The sequence below is a fragment of the Osmerus eperlanus genome, chromosome 4, assembly GCF_963692335.1.
Source record: "Osmerus eperlanus chromosome 4, fOsmEpe2.1, whole genome shotgun sequence".
Classification (NCBI taxonomy): domain Eukaryota; kingdom Metazoa; phylum Chordata; class Actinopteri; order Osmeriformes; family Osmeridae; genus Osmerus; species Osmerus eperlanus.
In genome coordinates this window covers 18,483,026-18,500,525 of record NC_085021.1, presented here as the reverse complement: position 1 = coordinate 18,500,525, position 17,500 = coordinate 18,483,026, and the positions used below count along the sequence as shown (strand labels likewise).

Below are 17,500 nucleotides of genomic sequence, written 5' to 3'. Positions count from 1 at the left end.
GGTGACCGGCCATCATCTATCTACTTGTCTGCTTATCCTCAAGCTTGAGGCCAGAAAAACATAGTTTGCTACAATTTCCTGCTCGTACACTGCAATATAACTCCCTATCAGTAGTCCCTCGCCCCCCTCTCCTGCTGTCTCTGTCTCTATCTTCTGCTACCCCCACCTCGTGTCTTTTCTTCATTATCTCATCCCCTTCCATCTTCTCATTAAAGATGTGTGCGTCGACTGTTCCCCAGCCCAGCTAGCGTTCAGGGGGGCATGGAGGAAGCTTGACTCACAGTGTCTCTGGAGGGGGGAGACCCCACCTCTGCCTCCCTCTCACACCCCTCCTCCAAGGGGATGGATGGATAGAGGTGGGACAGAGGGAGGGAGGGAGGGGTGTTTTGTCTACGGTAGAGTTGATGTGAATCGTCCGAGTGAGAGCCCCTTGACATTGACCTGGGCTCCAATGGGCCCCTGTGACCCCCCACCCACCACCAGCAGCAGCAGCAGCAGCACTCCCCCCCCCCCCTCACCCCCGTCTCTCTCACACCCCTCCCTCGACGAGCACAGGGCTCTCTTTTTCATTCTCTCTTTTTCATTCTCCTCCCTCCCAGCCCTTTTCTGTTTTTTTTTTCTCTCTCTCTGTTTCGGCTCTCCCTTTCGCCCTGGTCCCTGCAGAGCATCCTTTCATGTGTTTGAAGTGGAGGGCACTGAAAATGAAAGTGTATATGGGGGGGGGAGGGGTGGTGGGAGGGGGTGGGGTTGGCAAGGAGGAGCTGAATGTGTTGTGTCTGTGTGTCTTAAGGTGTGGGGGGGGGGCTCTCCCTGGACCTGACGAACAGTGGGGAGAATATAGGAATATAGGGGAGTGGGGGGGAGTGGGGGGGGGAGGCGGAGGGGGTTGAAAGTGGCCAGAAGGGCTTCTCTCTCCCTCCTCCATACGATGAAAGGACAGAAAAAGAGAATCCAGGAGTTGGAGGAGCACGTAGGCAGGGTTTGTTTTTGCTCCTCTCTTTTGATGATGCTCCAGTGTCAACATATTCACCATCTGGGTCATTTCACCCCCACTTCTGGGACTGTAAACGGCTGTACGTTAGACAATATCCCCAATACTCATGTGGGGTGTATTTTCTACCTTGGCTTCAGTTTGTTTACCCGCCCTTCCAGAATCCTCTATGAGCCGAGCAGTAACATTGGGAGAATATGCGGCTTTCTCACGCAGAGGAACACCCAGCTTAACGCTGGGAATTTACACACAATTCCAGGAAAGATGCCTGCAGAAAATGGGATGGGACAAAAGAGGGATAAGCAGGGATGTGTCTGAGTGCCAATGTGGGACCTCCCAAAATAACTGTGGTCAGAGACTGGTTTACTGAGGAGACAGACCGAATGAGAGAAAGGAAAAAGAGAAGAGAGAGAGAAACAATTGGAGAGAAAGAGAGGCCAGTGAAAGGTTAAATAGTGGGTAGGAGATGGAGGTGGAGGAGTACAATGTAGATTTGTAGAGTGTGTGTGTGTGTCTGCATCTGCCTGTTTGTCTTTCCCCTGTCTTTCACCTTCTCTCTCCGTTCCCCTCCTGTTCCTCCTCCCCTCCTTTCTCTCTCTCCCGCTCTATTGTGTAGTTGTGGTGGACGGCCCCCCTTGAGGGGGGGGGCGCTACAGGTGACCCCGCTCCTCTACCCACATGAAAGAGAATAATGGAGGAATGGAGAGAGAGGAGGGGAGGAAGAGAGAGAGAGAGAGCGAGCGAGTGGGGCTAGTTCTGAGTTTAGTAATCGAGGGGGTGAGAGTGGGACAGTGCAGGGAAGTAGGAGGCACCATTGTCAAACTGTGGAAGTTATAGAGGTGAAGTCTGTGTCCTCGACCCCCACCCCAAGCCCCTCCATTATGTGTGTGTGTGTGTTCACTCCAGGGCTCCTGTTTCCCCGCTCCCTCCCTTATCTCTTACCCCCCCCCCCTCGCACAGCCCCCGTCTGCCGCCAGCATAGTCCCCTGCGGCCTGGCGCAGCAAACAGATCGATACAGCCGAGCTGGGCCGCATTAATATCTGTCGCTCCGCCCCCGACCCAGGCGCCCGCTCAACGCCCCAGCACACACATGCACGCACACGCACACACTGAACACACATATAGAGCCACAGGCTACGCACACACACACCCTCACAAACACGCACATACACCGAACACACATATAGAGAGCCACAGGCTATGCAGACGCACACAAATACAGACACACTGAACACACATCCAGAGCCATGGGCTACACACTAATACAGACACACAGCACGCACATTCCTAGAGACAAACAACACACACAGGCTGACATGCACACACATTACGCCCACGCTTGCAGACCCCCACTCATACATGCACACACACTCACACATTCACTCACACACACGCTCACACACACACACACTCACACAAACACTCACACACGCTCACACACACTCACACATTCACCAGAGGCGGAAATGGTCCCCTGCTCCTGTGGGATCAGTCTAATTAAAAAACAGGGGGAGATAGTGGGAGGGGGGGAGGCAGAAGAGAGATAGAAAGGGAGGGATGGGGAGGCGGAAGAGAGAGAGGGAGGTGGAGAGGGTTGAGGATGGACTTTCTCTTTAGCACCCTCTCATTAGAAGACCTGTCTCCTGGTGTTGCCGGGCCTGGCTGATAACGATGAGGTGTTCCCTCACAGGGAGAGAGAGAACAGAGGGAGGGAGGGAGGGAGGGAGGGAGGGAGGGAGGGAAGGAAGGAAGGAAGGAAGGAAGGAGGGAGGGAGGGAGGGAGGGAGGGAGGGAGGGAGGGAGGGAGGGAGAAAAGAGCGAGACATGATAAAGATGGGGAGAGAGAGAGTTAGAAAAAGATAAAGAGAAATAAGATGGAGAGGACGCGCAGAGGAGCAGGAGGTCAGGCTAAAGGCTAGAGACGGGGGTGAAGTAGATAGAGGCGGGGCGAGAGACAGGATAAAGGGAGAGAGAAAAAGAGATGGATTATGAGGAAAGATGGTTTTATCCATTTGGGAAGCACCATTACCCACACTGTGCTCTCCGCCGCTGCACAGTCCCGTGCTCTCCCCATCTCTATCCCTCTCCTAAATGTTGGTGGTTTCCGAGCGAAGAGGGTAAATAGTGTACGTGTGTGTGTGTTTTGGTGTGTTTCTGATGTGGTTGCCAGGATTATCAAATGAGCGTTGATTATTTTGAACGGTGACGTGAATTGAATGTGAGTGGAGCAGAGACTACTTAGCGTGCTTTTTACCAGCTATCAGCATACTTGAAGAGATATAAACACAAACACAGCCCTTTCCATATAAATGACTTTTTCTGCACTTCAAGCCAAAAGCCTAAAAACTCCCCATGCATTACATTTCATACTGAAGATACGACGCAGGAACAGCCAAAAGATGGAGGCTGTGGGTATAGCCGTTTTAGAATTTTACACTAAACTGCCGTTTCTCTGATTAGCGCTGGAAAACAGCTTATGATACGGAATGACTGAATGCTAACTTTATTATTTTTATCTCCTTCTACCTTCCCCCTTCCTCCATCTGTCCTCCCCGCCGCTCTCCTTTCTGTGTACTCTCTCTCTCTCTCTCCCTCTCTCTCTCTCTCTCTCTCTCTCTCTCTCTCTCTCTCTCTCTCTCTCTCTCTCTCTATCTCTCTCTCTCTCTCTCTCTCTCTCTCTCCCCCCCCTCTCTCTCACTTCTTCACTCGCTCTCTCCAACCCCCCATTTTCTATCTCTCTCCCTCACACTTCCTCTCTCTCTCTCTCTCCGCCGCCCCCTCCCCCCCCCCCCCCCCAGATCTGTTGCGTGTGCGCCAGGAGGCGCTGGCTGCGGCGGTGAGGAACAGCGGGGGCCTGGAGGCCCACCTCCCCTCAGCAGGAAGCTCCTCCAGCCAGAGACGCAAGCAGGGCCTGCCTCAGCACCGCGACGCCCACTACACCGACAGGTAGGACACACACACATGCACAAACACACACCTGCAAGCACACACGCACACACGCCTGCAAGCACACACACGCGCCTGCAAACATACACAAAGAATCGACACATACACGCACAGTTGCAGATATCCGCACACATGCAGTGACCTGGAGAGCGGCGGACTCTGACCACGAGCCAGAGTCTTGGTCTCCCAGGTAGAGCTGCTGTAGACCAGAACCACCACCGGCCTGCAATAACAGCACATATTCACCATCAATAATGAAGCCTGTACATCTTCCCCTAATACATACTGCATGAGAGGTGTGTGTGCGTGCGTGTGTGCGTGTGTGTGACCAAGACTGCATAAAGAGGGCAAAAAAACAACAACTGAATTATGCACTAAAGGAGGAGAGGAGAGGAAAAAATGGAGGAAGTTGAAAAAAGAGGGAGAGGGAATGAAAGAATATGGAGTTAATAGGCTATGCCAGTTTTCATTCCCTCCGTGGAATCCTTCCCCTCCCTCCATCCCTGGCTCCCTCTTTCACTTCCTCCCTCCATACCTCCTGCCTTTCCTTCAGTTGGATCTGATTTTGTCAGGCAGTATTTAACTGCGTACGGTGTGTGTGTGTGTGCCTGCATCAGAACCCTGCTTCTATCCAAACTCATGCTTCAGAGCAGCCCGCCTGCTCCCTCCCCCTCTCCATCCCCTCTACCTCCCCCTTCCTCCCCCCTCCCTCCCCCCAGCGCTGGCCTCTGCGCCTCCCAAACAAAGCCAGGGGCAGCGGGAGTGGGCGGGTAATTGCTTGTCGATTATTTATGTGGCGCGGGGAGAGGCGGGGGATCGATAATGGGCCGGCGGGGCGGCGGCAGGGGAGATGTGTGTGTGTGTGCGTGCGTGCGTGTGTGAGTGTGTGTGTGTGTGTGTGTTAGTGTGTGAGTGTGTTTGTGTGAGTGAGTGTGTGTGAGTGTGTGTGTGTGTGTGAGTGTGTGTTTGAGTGTTTTAGTGTGTGTGTGTGTGTTTTAGTGTGTGTGTGTGTTGGAGGGCTATGGGGGGTGGGGGTGGGGGTGGGGGGTGGGGAGGGTGTGGGGGGCAGGCAGGAAGCAGAGCGGCCCAGCTCTGCATGGGGCAGCCAGGGGAGGGTGCGGGGGCGTGTGTGTGTGTGTGTGTTAGTGATGAACAGGGTTGTAGACATGTGTGTGTGGGCCCTAAATGTGTATATATTGCTAACTAACACTTGTGTGTGTTTGTGGCATGTGTGTGTGTGCGTGGCAGCCCAGTAGTGCAGTGTGAATGTGGTCAGTGAGCCAAGGCGGCTCTCTGGCTGCATAGAGAGTAATTAGCCACACAGGACCGGAGGAAGTTAACTAGGCCTGCACGCTTTTCTATCGCCCTCCCTCCTTCCATCCCCCTCTCCCGCCCTCCCTCCCTCTCTCATCTCTTTAACCCTTTCTATCGCTACTCAACTGAAATAGAGGGATTAACTTAGAAAATGTTGAATGGTCCTTCCCTCTCTGCTGCTTCCACAGGTTGTGTGGGTGCTTACATGTGTGTGTGTGTGCGTGTGTGTGTGTATATGCTGCATGGTGTGTGTGCGTGTGTCTTGTTGCTGGCCAGGTCACATTTTTTTCATTGACATTGTTAAAGGACACAGGCTGTGTGGGCGGCCCTAGCCCCACATAAAACACCCCCCACCATGTTAGAGAGGGAGAACCAGGGGGAGGGGGGGGGTGGGTGGGGGGGTGAGAGAGAGAGAGAGAAGCCGTCTCCCCAGCTCACCTTTCCATCGACTCTCCATTATTGATTATCCGAGGCCCATTAGAGCCCATTGTTAAAAACAAATCATTAGGAGGGTCGATGGTCTTAGAACCTGCCTCTCCATTTGTCTGGCCTGAAATGCCACTCCTCTCCAGCAGCATCTGCAAGGCAAATCCTACTGAGAATATAGGAGATGGATGGAGGCCGGGGGAGAGATTGAGTGGAGGAGACTGGGAACAGTTGAGCGAGGATGTAAAGGAAGGAGCAAGGAGGGGACATAGAAGTGAGAGATGAGAAAGAGAGAGAGTAGGCGAGGGCGAGGAGAGAACGATGAGGACGGTAAGAAATGGAGAGAACCAGAGGGGGAGAGAGGGACGAGGGTCACTGAAAGATTGGCACGGGAGAGATGGAGGGAGCAGTGGACGGAGAGAAAGTGGGAAGCAGCGAGAGAGAGAGAGAGAGAGAGAGAGAGAGAGAGAGGGAGAGAGAGAGAGAGAGGAAGGGAGAGAGAGAGAGGGAGAGAGAGAGAGGGAGAGGGAGGGAGAAAGAGAGAGAGAGAGAGGGAGCCTCATCCATTTTAATGAGCTTCCTGTGTAAATGTGTTCCCGTGGAGTGGGAGCCGAAGGCGGCTGCACGGCGCTCCTAATCCCCCCACGCTCCTGTCATTAAGAGCAGCCCTGTCACACACACACGCGCGCGCGCACACACACACTCTCGCACGCGCACTCACATGAGTGCTCACACACACATGCATGAAAAGACACGTGCTTATTTAGGAAAAATATGCAGAGCACATACGTGAACGGATACACACTGGTGGAGGGAGAGAGAGTGTGTGCGTGTATGTGTGTGTGTGTGTGGGCGCGCATGCGTCCACGCTACACACACGGCCCCGCTGTGGGAAGGGGCTGTGTGTGTGTGTGTGTGTGGGCGCACGTGTGTGTGTGTGACAGTGGATGCACACACACACACAACCCCGCTGTGGGAAAGGGCTGCTGTCGCCACTCTGACAGGTCGACACGCACGAGTGAATTCCCCAGGAGCCTCTAGCCTCATTGGGGAGAGAGAGAGAGAGATAAGGGAGACTGACGGAGAGAGAGGGGAGAGGAGAGAGAGAGGAGAGGACAGAGAGAGAGAAATGGGAGAGGAAAAGGGAAGAAAAAGGGAGAGGAGAGAGAAAGGACAGGGAGAGAGAAAGAGGAGAGAGGAAGGAAAAATTTTGACGTAGATATATTAGATAGATATAGATAAAATAGATATATTTTCTGTACTATGTGTATTATGAGCATTGTTACATTCTTTGCTATACTCTTCATACACACATACAAATACACACACACCAAAAAACACGCACATACAGAGCCCAGGGCAAACCGGTTAATGGCTGATTCCGCCCCCCCCCCCCCCTCCACCAAATTGCTTCCTATAAAAGGAGAGAGAGAGCGCGTCTGGCTCCCTCTCTCCCCTCCCTCCTCCCTCCCTCTGTCCCCTGCCTCCCCTCCCTCCCTCCCCTCCATCCTTCCATCTCTCTCCTTCCCTCCCCGTGATTAGGCCTAATTATGGTGGGGCGGACGCCTGCCGGCCCCAGTCATGCAGCTTTAATTGACCGTTATTCATCTGCGGGCTAACAGTAACGCTAGGCTAGGCGGCCAGGGCTTGGGCAGGGGAGAGGGGGGTGGGAGGGCTGGAGGTAGGTTGGGTTGGCGTTCCGGAGCCTAGCTAGCGTAGCGGTTGTGCACAGCGGCGGCGGCGGCGGGGCCCAGGCTAATTGCTAGCCCTGAGGGATTAGGCCAGGTGATTACACACTGGGCGGTGTAATTACATAAGCAGCGGCGGGCCCCGGCTAGCCGGCCCCGGGGTCACGCGCCGCAGCCCTTCCCCAAGATTAATTGGAGCTGCCACCGGAGTGCGAGGCACCGCCGGAGAGAGCGGTTATACGATTAGCATTAACATTTCAGCGGCGGTTCCGATCGATGAATGGTTTTCACCCCCCCCTCGACACCCCCTCCCCGTCACCTCCCCCGTTGGCTCTCTGTGTGTGCGTACCCCCCCCCCGGCCCACCCCTGTCCTCCATCTCTATCTTTCTTCTCTCTCTTTTTCTCCCTCCTTTTCTCCATTGCTTTCGGTTTGTTAGAGACATGCAGGCGCTAGTTACTGTGAACACGTGGGTTACCCAACAACGACTGAGGCTGCCAGTGACCGTTTGTTTTTGTTGTTGGGGCCGTCCTGTTCTCCCTTCACGCGTCTCTGCTCTGCAGGTTCGTGGCCTTCACACATGGATTGCCAATGTGTGATTGGTGTGATCTGGAAAGATGTGTGTGTGTGTGTGTGTGGTACTGTGTGCGTGCAGGGAGGGTTGTAAACTCTTTTAATAGGACAGATAGACAGTCAGCGCAGGTTGCCACACACTCCCAAAGCCCACTTCCACATTGTCTCTCACACACACAGTAACACACACACGCACAGTAACACGCACGTAGACAGTAACACACACACACATACACAGTAACACACACACACAGTAACACATACGTATACACCACGACAAAAACTTCACTCGCACTCTCTCTTTTTCTAAAACAACATCTCCTTTCCTCTCTTCTGCAAATCCTCTTGTCTGCTCTGTTCCTTTGGGGAGGCAGGCAGAGCAGAGAGAAAGGCAGAGATGCATGAGGGGCTTTTCTTCACCCTGAACGAGAGAGAGGGGGGAGGGAGGGAGGACAAAAGAAGAAGGACATAATGGAGAGGACCTTTTCATAAGCCGGGGTAGCAAGACACGCCGCCTTTTAACTGGTTCAATATGGCCCAGAGAGGGGGGGGGGGGGGAGAGAGAGGGAAAAGGGGCGGGAAAAAGGAGAGAGCAGAGGAGGATGAGTGTTAATTAGAAGGTCCTTCAGTCCGTGGCCCCGGTGGAGAGGCGGGGGCCTCCCCAGCTGTCGTAGCATGACACACTCGCATTGTGCATTCAGCCCTCATTACGGCGGTATGTGTGTGTATAGAGCCCAGCTTGCGTGAGAGAGAGAGAGGGTGTGTGTCCATGGTGTACAGTCTGTATTAGCGTGTGTGCATGTGTGTGTGTGTGTGTGTGTGAAGCCCAGGGTACAAACATGGCCAGCGGCATAGCAGCGTGACAGGACTGATGAGGCAGCGGGCATACGTGAGCCTCAAGAGCCTGATAAGAATAGATCAGCTCACACACACACCAACACACACCTCACACACACACACCAACACACACCTCACACACACACACCAACACACACCTCACACACACACACCAACACACACATCAGCCGTACTGAAGCTGAAGCTAGGAGACCTATGCTTCTGAAGGCTCGCCCTGTGCCTTTGCTCTTAACCAGCTTCAACTGTCATCGTTTTCCAGGCTAAAATGTCGTGTGTTTTCTTGATGTTTTCTCAGGGAGATGTCCCACCCTCCACCTCTGCTGTCTCCTCAGAACGCCCCCCACATAGCCCTGGGACCCCACCTGAGGCCACCCTTTCTGGGCATGCCCTCCGCCCTTTGCCAAGCTCCTGGTGAGTCTGAAAGTTAAAGCTAGCATGCTAGCCACCAGAGATGGGAAGTCACAAAGTATTTACTTAAGTAGATTTTTCTGGTATATGTACTTCACAATTAATTTTTCTGACAACTTTTTACTTTCACTCCATACATGTTTTACACAAATATCTGTACTTCTACTTGAGTGAAGGATGTGTGTATTTTTGCCATCTCTTCTAGCCACACGCATGCTAGCACCCTAATACTAGCAGGCTAACCAGGATTCAATGTGTCCGCTGATGTCAGCTCATTAGCTAACAGTGTGTTGTTGTCTCCTCCAGGCTACGGCTTCCTGCAGCCCGCCCAGGCTGAGATGTTTGCCCGGCAGCAGGAGATGCTGAGGAAGCAGAACCTGGCTCGGCTGGAGATGTCCGCTGAGCTGCTGAGACACAAGGAGCTGGAGAACCTCCACAGGCAGCAACAGCAGCGGCTCCTGGGCTCCGACTCCCTGGCTGGCCTTCCCCCCGGAATCCCCCCGGACCACCCCGCCCTGCGCTCCCTCCACGACATCCCCGAGGGACACCCCCTCCGCGAGGAACTCAGCCGACGCTCCAACGCCATGCTGGTGCTCCGCCACGGCAGCAACGCGCCCCTGCTGGCCCTCAACCACCAGGCCACGCCGAGGGCCGCCACGCCCAAAGACTCCCAGGAACAGAGCTCCGCGTCCGGGCCCAGCTCCAGGAAGGGCAACCGCAAGGGTCCCCAGACGCAGCTCTGCAGCGGGGCCCACCAAGCCGCGGACCACAGAGGGAGTCTCGGAGAAGGGCGAGAGAGGGAAGGCGACACGGAGGGGCAGGATGAGGAGATGAAGGACTCTGATAGTGAGACGGAGGCGGGAGAGGAGAGGCACGAGGGCTCGGGTGCCAAGGCTAGCGACAGACTCCACAGGGACAGAGACGGCTGCCCAGGGAAAGAGGCCGGGGGCAAAGGTGCGTGTGAGGGTGCGAAGGAGGCCGGCGAGGGCTCGGGGCGACTCAGCGCCCCCTGTAGCTCGGTGGGGGCAGAGTCGCCCAGTCATCACATCTTCACCCCGGGCCTGGGCAAGAGTGATGTCAAGTACCACCTGCCACCTGGAGCCTTGCCCCATCTGCCCGCTCTCCACGGCCAGACACTGCCCTTCGGATTCCCCTACGCCAACCCCTACTTCCACACTGGTGAGCACCACACACAGAGGCTAGGAATCACAATCCTTTGACGCACTGTAGAAACATAAGCAAATTCACTTTGTGATAGGATATCACACCGACTCCCTTGTACACTGTCAGGCTCACAAGTGGTAATTGGATGAAATGTCCACAATGGAACAATTCTGTTGGCTAATTAAAAACGTAGTTCCAGTTGTTTGTGGTTAACGACAGACATTAAAAAGAGAAATTTGACCGTTTGAAAAATGCAGACAGAAACTGCTTGAGGAAGCTAAGGCAGAACCAACTTGTTTCACAGAGGGGGCCTAGACACACACACACACACGGGGCCCAGGGCAGGCATATGAAAGCCATTAGCGTCACTCTCTCTGCGTCCTTCAGTGGGGACCCACCCACCACACCATCCCCCCACAGTGAGGGGCCCCCTCTGACCCCGTGCCCCCCTCCCCGCTCTGGGTTCTCACCCTCCCCACCTCAGCCACAAGGAGAGAGAGAGATAGAGAAGGAGGGGGAAGAACGGGAGAGGGAGGGAGAGCGAGATAGAGAAGGAGGGGGAGAACGGGAGGGGGGCCTGGAGGTCTTGACAGGCGCACCGTCCTTCGTTCAATTTCAAGAAGCTTTATCGGCACGACAAAATACGACATGCTCATTCACGTGACAAAGCTTGTGTGACTGGTTGACTGAAACAGCGACTGACTGAACAACCGGGACAGGCTCTGGGCACTGGGCCTCTCTTTGTAGCCTCGTCCTTTTAGTTTGAATACCACAGAAGAAGAACAGGCTCTCTTTCTGTGACTTTCGGATGTGATTCCGTTGTTTCCCCTGGTGATTGAAACCCCCCCCCCCCTGTTCCTCTCTGGCCTCAGCAGCAGGCTCTATGGGAGGCCTGTTCCTGGATGGAGAGGACTCGTCTACGGCGCCCCCGGTGGAGGACATCAGCAAGTGGAGCGTGGAGGAGGTGTGTGGTTTCGTTGGCAGCCTGGCTGGATGCGCTGAGTACACACAGGTGAGGAACAGAGAGATGGGGGAGGGGAAGAGAGAGAGAGAGAGAGGAGAGGGGAACAGAGAGAGAGATAGAAAGAGAGAGGAGAGGGGAAGAGGGAGAGAACGGTCTACAGAGTGGCTTAGGAAACAGAGTATATCCACCACAGCTTCTGTGCATAGATACCCCAACTCTTTTTTTATTTTTACAACAGCACTTTTCTTATCTCATCTCTCACACACAAAAGGTTCCCGTCAAATCAATGAAAGTAGAGCAGGTCAGATGGTGTGTGTGTGTGCGTGTATGTATGTATGAAGGTGTGTAAGAGTTTGTTGGCTGCATGAACGTGCCTGTTTTGCTGTATGCGTATAAATGTGAGTGTGATAGTGTGTGTTTCGAGAGATAGTGTGTGTGTGTTTCGAGAGTCAGTGTGTGTGTGTGTGTAAGTCCCAGCGCGTGGCTGAAGTGGCTGTGTCGTCTCCCAGGTGTTCCGGGAGCAGGCCATTGATGGAGAGACCCTGCCCCTGCTCACAGAGGAGCACCTGCTCAACACCCTGGGACTGAAGCTGGGGCCTGCCCTCAAGATCCGCTCCCAGGTACACACCGACAGAGGGACACACACACGCCTGGCCCTCAGTGTGTGACGTGTGCTCGCGTCGGGACATGTGTGTGCTCGTTAGTGCGTGCTTGTGTGTGTAGCGAACACGGTGTGTGTGTGCAATTCCTGTTGTGCGTGTTGGTAGCTCGATCTGTTCTCAGTAGAGTAGCTTTAGTAGTCCTCTGTCCCTGCCTGTTACCGAGGTCCCTGGTCAGTCTGTAGACTTGCTCTTCTCCCTCTCCTCTCCGGCCGAGCATCACTTCCTTGTTGCTACGTTGCGTTACAAGTCTCTGTTCTGTGATTGGCTCTAAGCGTGCCATGTGCTCTGGTCTCCTCAGGTGGCGAGGCGAGTTGGCAGGATCTTCTACATGACCAGCTTCCCGCTGGCACTCCCCCTGCCACCATCTGCCCTGCGCCCCCCGGACAGGGACCCCCTGCCGTCAGAGACCCCCCTCGCCCACCGGCCCGCCTCTGCCAGCAGCAGCTCCTCCCCCTACAGCGGCCCCGCCCCTTCTTCACGCTCCTCCCCCAAGCAGGAGAATGGCAATGTCTCTGCTTCAGCAGGCTACGAGGCCAAGACCCCCTCGTAGGATAGACGGGGGCCGGTTGCCCCCTCGAGAGGGGGGCAGGGGGAGGTGGGGAACAACCTCCGCCCTTATAAACTCTTGAGTGGAATCTCCTCTCTGAACTTCACCCCTCCAGAACTATACGCTGAGGCTGAATAGACGTTTTGAGGAACAAACTAAAAGACAGGAAAAATGACAAAATGGACAGAATCATGCATCGCAATCAACCTCCAGCTCTGCAGCATTTTCTGGCTGAGCAGAATCCAAAGACGGTGAAACTGGGTAGGAGGGAGAGAGACAACGGGAGAGAGAGAGATAGACAACGGGAGAGAGAGAGAGAGAGAGAGACAACGGGAGAGAGAGAGAGAGACAACGGGAGAGAGAGAGAGAGACAACGGGAGAGAGAGAGAAAGCAGACAGCTGGTCTTAGACAGCTTGCCAAAAAAAAAAAAAAAAAAGGAGCGAAGCCCCACAAACACGACATTCTTTTGAGTCAGACAGACAGACGCTAGCGGAAACCCTTCCTTCCTGGACTGGAGGAAGCCCTCTCTCTCACTCTCCCCGTCTGTCTTTCTGTCTGCTCCCCTACACACTCTGTGGCGCCCACCACTTTAAAAGGAACGCCTCTTCCCTCTTTCCTATTCCTCTTCTTCTCTCTCCTCCATCTTCTTCTCCCTCGCAGGCTCTGCAGCTCCTGGGGCTCAGAGGAGCCGTACATCACAGCTGGAGCAGAAGCATATGGCTCAACAGGAACTTCTAACTCTCTCGTTATTGCAACTATGCATTCCACTGTCCAATACCAAAGATGAGTGGATGAGTGGAATTGGAACGATATTTAATGTTGTTTCTGGTTACAAGTGGTTTTTACATTGTAGGACGACATGACTGGTCAAGTGTTCGGTACATTTGGGGGGGTTGGGGGGACTGGTCTGGTACTTCAAATGGAGGGAGTGTTAGTTAAAAGGGGGCTCTTTTTAAGGTGACACCGATACCACACCTCATGTTTGATGTTGTACTGGGCTGGTTGTAAGGTTGATCATGTGCTCAAACTACAGTGAAAGATCCATGGCTTTGGCTCGTCGGACTAACGTCTTTTGAAATGATCGTGGTGACTACTGTGGCTGCCGAAAACAGAAAGAATTGTACAGAATCACGTTTTAAGATGAAAATATCCCGAAGGTTATGTACGTGGTACTTTTTTTTTTGTAGATGCACGAGTAAAATCTTCTGTTGACTGAACAAAAATTGACATGCTAACTTTGTTGGTACTTTTGTTAACATTTTCTGTTTGACGATTGTAAAATTAAGGACATCCCGATCTTGAATGCTACTTCAGCATATAAATGAGGAAAAATAGTATTTATAGGACTTTTGATGTAGTTAGACAGATTATGATACAGTATGTATGGATCCCAAAGAACCTTTTTCTTTATTTTCTCTTTGTTGCAGGGAAAGGAAAGGCACAAAGCTCTTAAATGCAAATCTTTGAATTTATGGATTTTTTTTTAACTATGTTGTAAGCAATGAATAAAAATGGTTTAGATTTCCCATTCATGTTTGGTCCTCATCCTATTTTTCTATTCACCAGTTGGTGAAATAAATCCTTGAGAATCATTTTTTTTTCTTCTTACCAGGGTACCAGCAGCTTTCTGTAAGTCAAATTTAAGACCTTTTAAGACATTTTAAGACCATAAAGATTGAAATTTAAGACCTACACGACGCATTACCCAAAAAATATTCAAATCAAAGAAATTCTGAAAAAATCAAAATTGAAATTGATCAACTGCCAAACACGGTATCCCTGGTTGGAATCTCACTCAAACCAATTGATAATTCATTTAAATGATATCAGATAAGTAATATAAATGTTATTTAAAGTATATAGAACGGGGACCCCGTGGTGTAGTGGGTTGAGTACAAGGGCCGACACCACAACAACCTGGGTTGTTGCGTTGTCACCAGCACAGAGCGTAGTGCCAAACACATCCGTGGGCCCAGATCCCTGTAACCGCAGTGCACTCCCCGACTGTCCAGATCCCCTCTCCCAACTGTCTTTCCAGGTACCCAACTGTCCCACCAGGAAAGGCTCAACCAAGAGTCTAAAAATATATGTACCTTTTATCAGTTTTATTTATAAGTTGAGTTTTATTTATAAGTCCAAGAACAAAAATTGAGCTGTAAGAAAATCCTTCAGCCAGATTTTAACACAAGACCCCTCACACAGCATGCCCACATCCTTCACCATTGAGCTATCAAGGACCATAACAATCTCCACTTAAAATTTGACATTGAACTATCTAGTTGTAACAACCTGCAGAGTTGGGGTGTCAGAAAACCAGAAGAAAGCAGGGCTCCCTGTTAACTCACTGGGTTAGTGTGCATGCTCTTTCAGACATGCTAGTGCAGTACCGCAACAGCCTGGGTTCAAATCCCAAGTTTAAATTGTTTATATTAACTTAAAAGTTACATTGTGGTCATGTGAGATGTGGGACTTCACATAGTTTCATAAATATCGTCTCTCTCCTGTCCGCCTAACGCTTGTTAATCTCAGGAAGATTCTCTTTAGTTTGGTTAGAATTCTAGAGCTCCGCTTTGTAGGATGCGACACAATACTTTTTTTGCTACTTTGTAATAACTTACTGCAGCCAGCGTTTCTGGAAATTAACGAGGGTAAAACAATGTTTAGACCTGACTAAATTAAATTTAAGACCTTGGATGAAATTCTGGACGTTTTTAAGACGTTTTAAGGCCTTAAATTTAAAGTTCAGAATTTTAGACTTTTTCAAGACCCCGCGGGAACCCTGTCTTACTGTGTTTGTGTGGGTCCTGTGTGCTGTGTGTCTGCAGCAGTGATCAGGAATATCCACCGCCCTGCTCTCTCTCCCCTGACGGTGCGTGTGTGTGTGTAGGGTAGGAGACCCCCGGGGGCATGGTTCAGGTCAACACCAGCTGTCAGAGTGTGAGGTTCAGCCGCAGGCCAAGGCCTCCCTGCCTGTGGGGATAAACCTGACCCGCCCCTCTCTCTCTCACAAACACAGCCGGCCAACCAAATGTGGACACCTGGAAAAATTCCTCTTTTCTCAAACCGAGCTACCTTGATGTTTTTCCCAAAACCTGACATCTCCCCAGAGGCCTCCCCCTGTCCTGCGTAACTCCTCCACTGCACAAGGTGCTCCACACTCTCACGCCGGCACTGCGCATGCTCCCCATCAAACATGTATTGTAAGAACTCCCCGTCATTGGCATATATCAATGTCGTTCAGTATCTTTATTCAAATCTTCTTACAACCAGAAATATTTCCCGGTAAGTGAATTCGGCAAAAATGATTCACCTTGATAATTAGTGCTATACTGCTGTTCCACAAGATGAGAGAAAGAAATAAGATAGGGAAGGTGGAAGCAAAGCGAACTGAGCGAAATGGAGGTTGGTGGGATGTTGTTGGCACGGAAACAGGCCAGGCTGTGTTGCTTCTCTACCACCTGGGCTTAGAGGACTGGCACAGCATCAGACACCACCCTAACAGCCTGGCACACTACCTCTGTCCTGGAGCGCACCGCCCCCCCACCCCCTAGACCCCCCCCCACCCCCTAGACCCCCTCCCACCCTGCACAGCACGGCACAGACCTGTACAGCACATCCTAGTCCACTCTAGAACCCTCTCAGAACACTGTTCTGTCAAAAGACCTCAAATATTCAATAAGCAATATATCAGTGATTGCAAATAGAATAGCAAAAACATACAGAAGTGGGTTGAAACTGGTTTATACTTTGTACATGGTTGCACTGTACAATAACTGACACGTACAAGATTGAAATTAAACGAAATGGTCGAGAAAAGAAATGCGAGGCGCACATATGTGTGTGTGTGCTCAGTCCTCCTGGTCAGACAGCTGCAGGTCCTCCACCAGGTCCTCCTCTCCCTCCGCCAGCTCCATCAGGGCCTTGCTGGACAGCTGCTTGGGAGCCTTGGAGGCCTGACCCTCCTCATCATCATCATCCTCCTCCTCACCATCAGCAGCATCTGGAAGAGGGAACCACGTCAACAACAGATTCACATGGTAGGTGCCCTCGCTTCAGGGAGCACGGGGCTGTGACTCTTGTAAAACACGGCTCCATTTCCTCACCTGAGGCGCCATCTTGGTCCGCACCCACGCCCTCGTCATCACTCAGGTCAGACAGATCCTCCAGATCGTCGTCGTCCGAATCCAGGTTTTTCTTTTTGCCTGGGTGGGGGGGGGGGGGGGGGGGGAGAGAGAGAGAGAGAGAGAGCGAGAGAGAGAGCGGAGAAGAAACTAATTACCAACCCGTTTTTTCCATCACAACTCACAATGCATGTGCCACCCACCGGCAGCTTATCACACCAACCCCTCGACACTCCCCAGCCCTCACCCCACCAGAGAGAGCGATAGAGAGAGTAATGACACTGATGTTAGTGTGTTCCACAAGCTTCATCTCAGATGTTCCTGGGCAGGTACCCTCAGATGTCACTGGTTCCCATTACCTCCAGCGATGGAGCTGAAAATACATTAGCGCTCGGGCGGGCACAAACAGCCATGACGCAATACCGGGGCCCAATTTCAGACATCTTCCCCTCTCTGACTAAATATAGCAAATGGAGATAGCAGACAGCCCTCTGAGCAGACTGCTGCACAACTCCTCCACGAGACGGCCGACTGTGTGTGTGTGTGTGTGTGTGCGCGCACATGTGTGTGTTGGGTAAGCAAACAAGATGCAGAGCCTGAGTTCCACCCAAGTTATGTGTGTGCGTGGGTCAGTTTAATAAGTGTGCATGTGTGTGTGTGTGAGATCATGCTTAGACATTTCTTTGGCTAGGCAGACGGCAGCCAGGTCTCAAGGCATCAGAGTAAAGTCTGGCCATCTAACGGCTGAAAGAGAGGAGCAGAGAAGTAGAGGACTGGAGGAGGGAGCAGAGGAAAGAGGGAAGGCCAGGACGCTGGCTGGTCTGGGAGAGCTAAAAA

General features: G+C 52.3%; 2 protein-coding genes across 5 annotated transcripts in view; one reads left to right on the top strand and one right to left on the bottom strand.

Annotated features, from left to right (window-relative positions):
• The window catches only part of samd11 (sterile alpha motif domain containing 11), a 44,224-nt gene extending 30,152 nt beyond the window's left edge, over positions 1-14,072 (top strand). For 2 of the 4 annotated variants that reach the window (XM_062459894.1, XM_062459897.1), the window contains exons 7-12: positions 3,791-3,938; positions 9,092-9,207; positions 9,511-10,383; positions 11,241-11,380; positions 11,842-11,952; positions 12,293-14,072. In XM_062459894.1, coding sequence (XP_062315878.1) covers positions 3,791-3,938; positions 9,092-9,207; positions 9,511-10,383; positions 11,241-11,380; positions 11,842-11,952; positions 12,293-12,544 — 1,640 coding nt within the window. In that variant the 3' untranslated portion in view covers positions 12,545-14,072. The remainder of the gene's footprint in view (positions 1-3,790; positions 3,939-9,091; positions 9,208-9,510; positions 10,384-11,240; positions 11,381-11,841; positions 11,953-12,292) is intronic. The other 2 variants (XM_062459895.1, XM_062459896.1) reach the window with 2 other exon arrangements.
• A 2,195-nt stretch (positions 14,073-16,267) lies between these two features.
• noc2l (NOC2-like nucleolar associated transcriptional repressor) overlaps positions 16,268-17,500 on the bottom strand; it is a 13,584-nt gene continuing 12,351 nt past the window's right edge. The window contains exons 18-19 of the mRNA XM_062459876.1: positions 16,646-16,744; positions 16,268-16,542 (exon numbers count right to left, since the gene is read on the bottom strand). Of these exons, the coding sequence (XP_062315860.1) occupies positions 16,391-16,542; positions 16,646-16,744 (251 nt within the window). The 3' untranslated portion in view covers positions 16,268-16,390. The remainder of the gene's footprint in view (positions 16,543-16,645; positions 16,745-17,500) is intronic.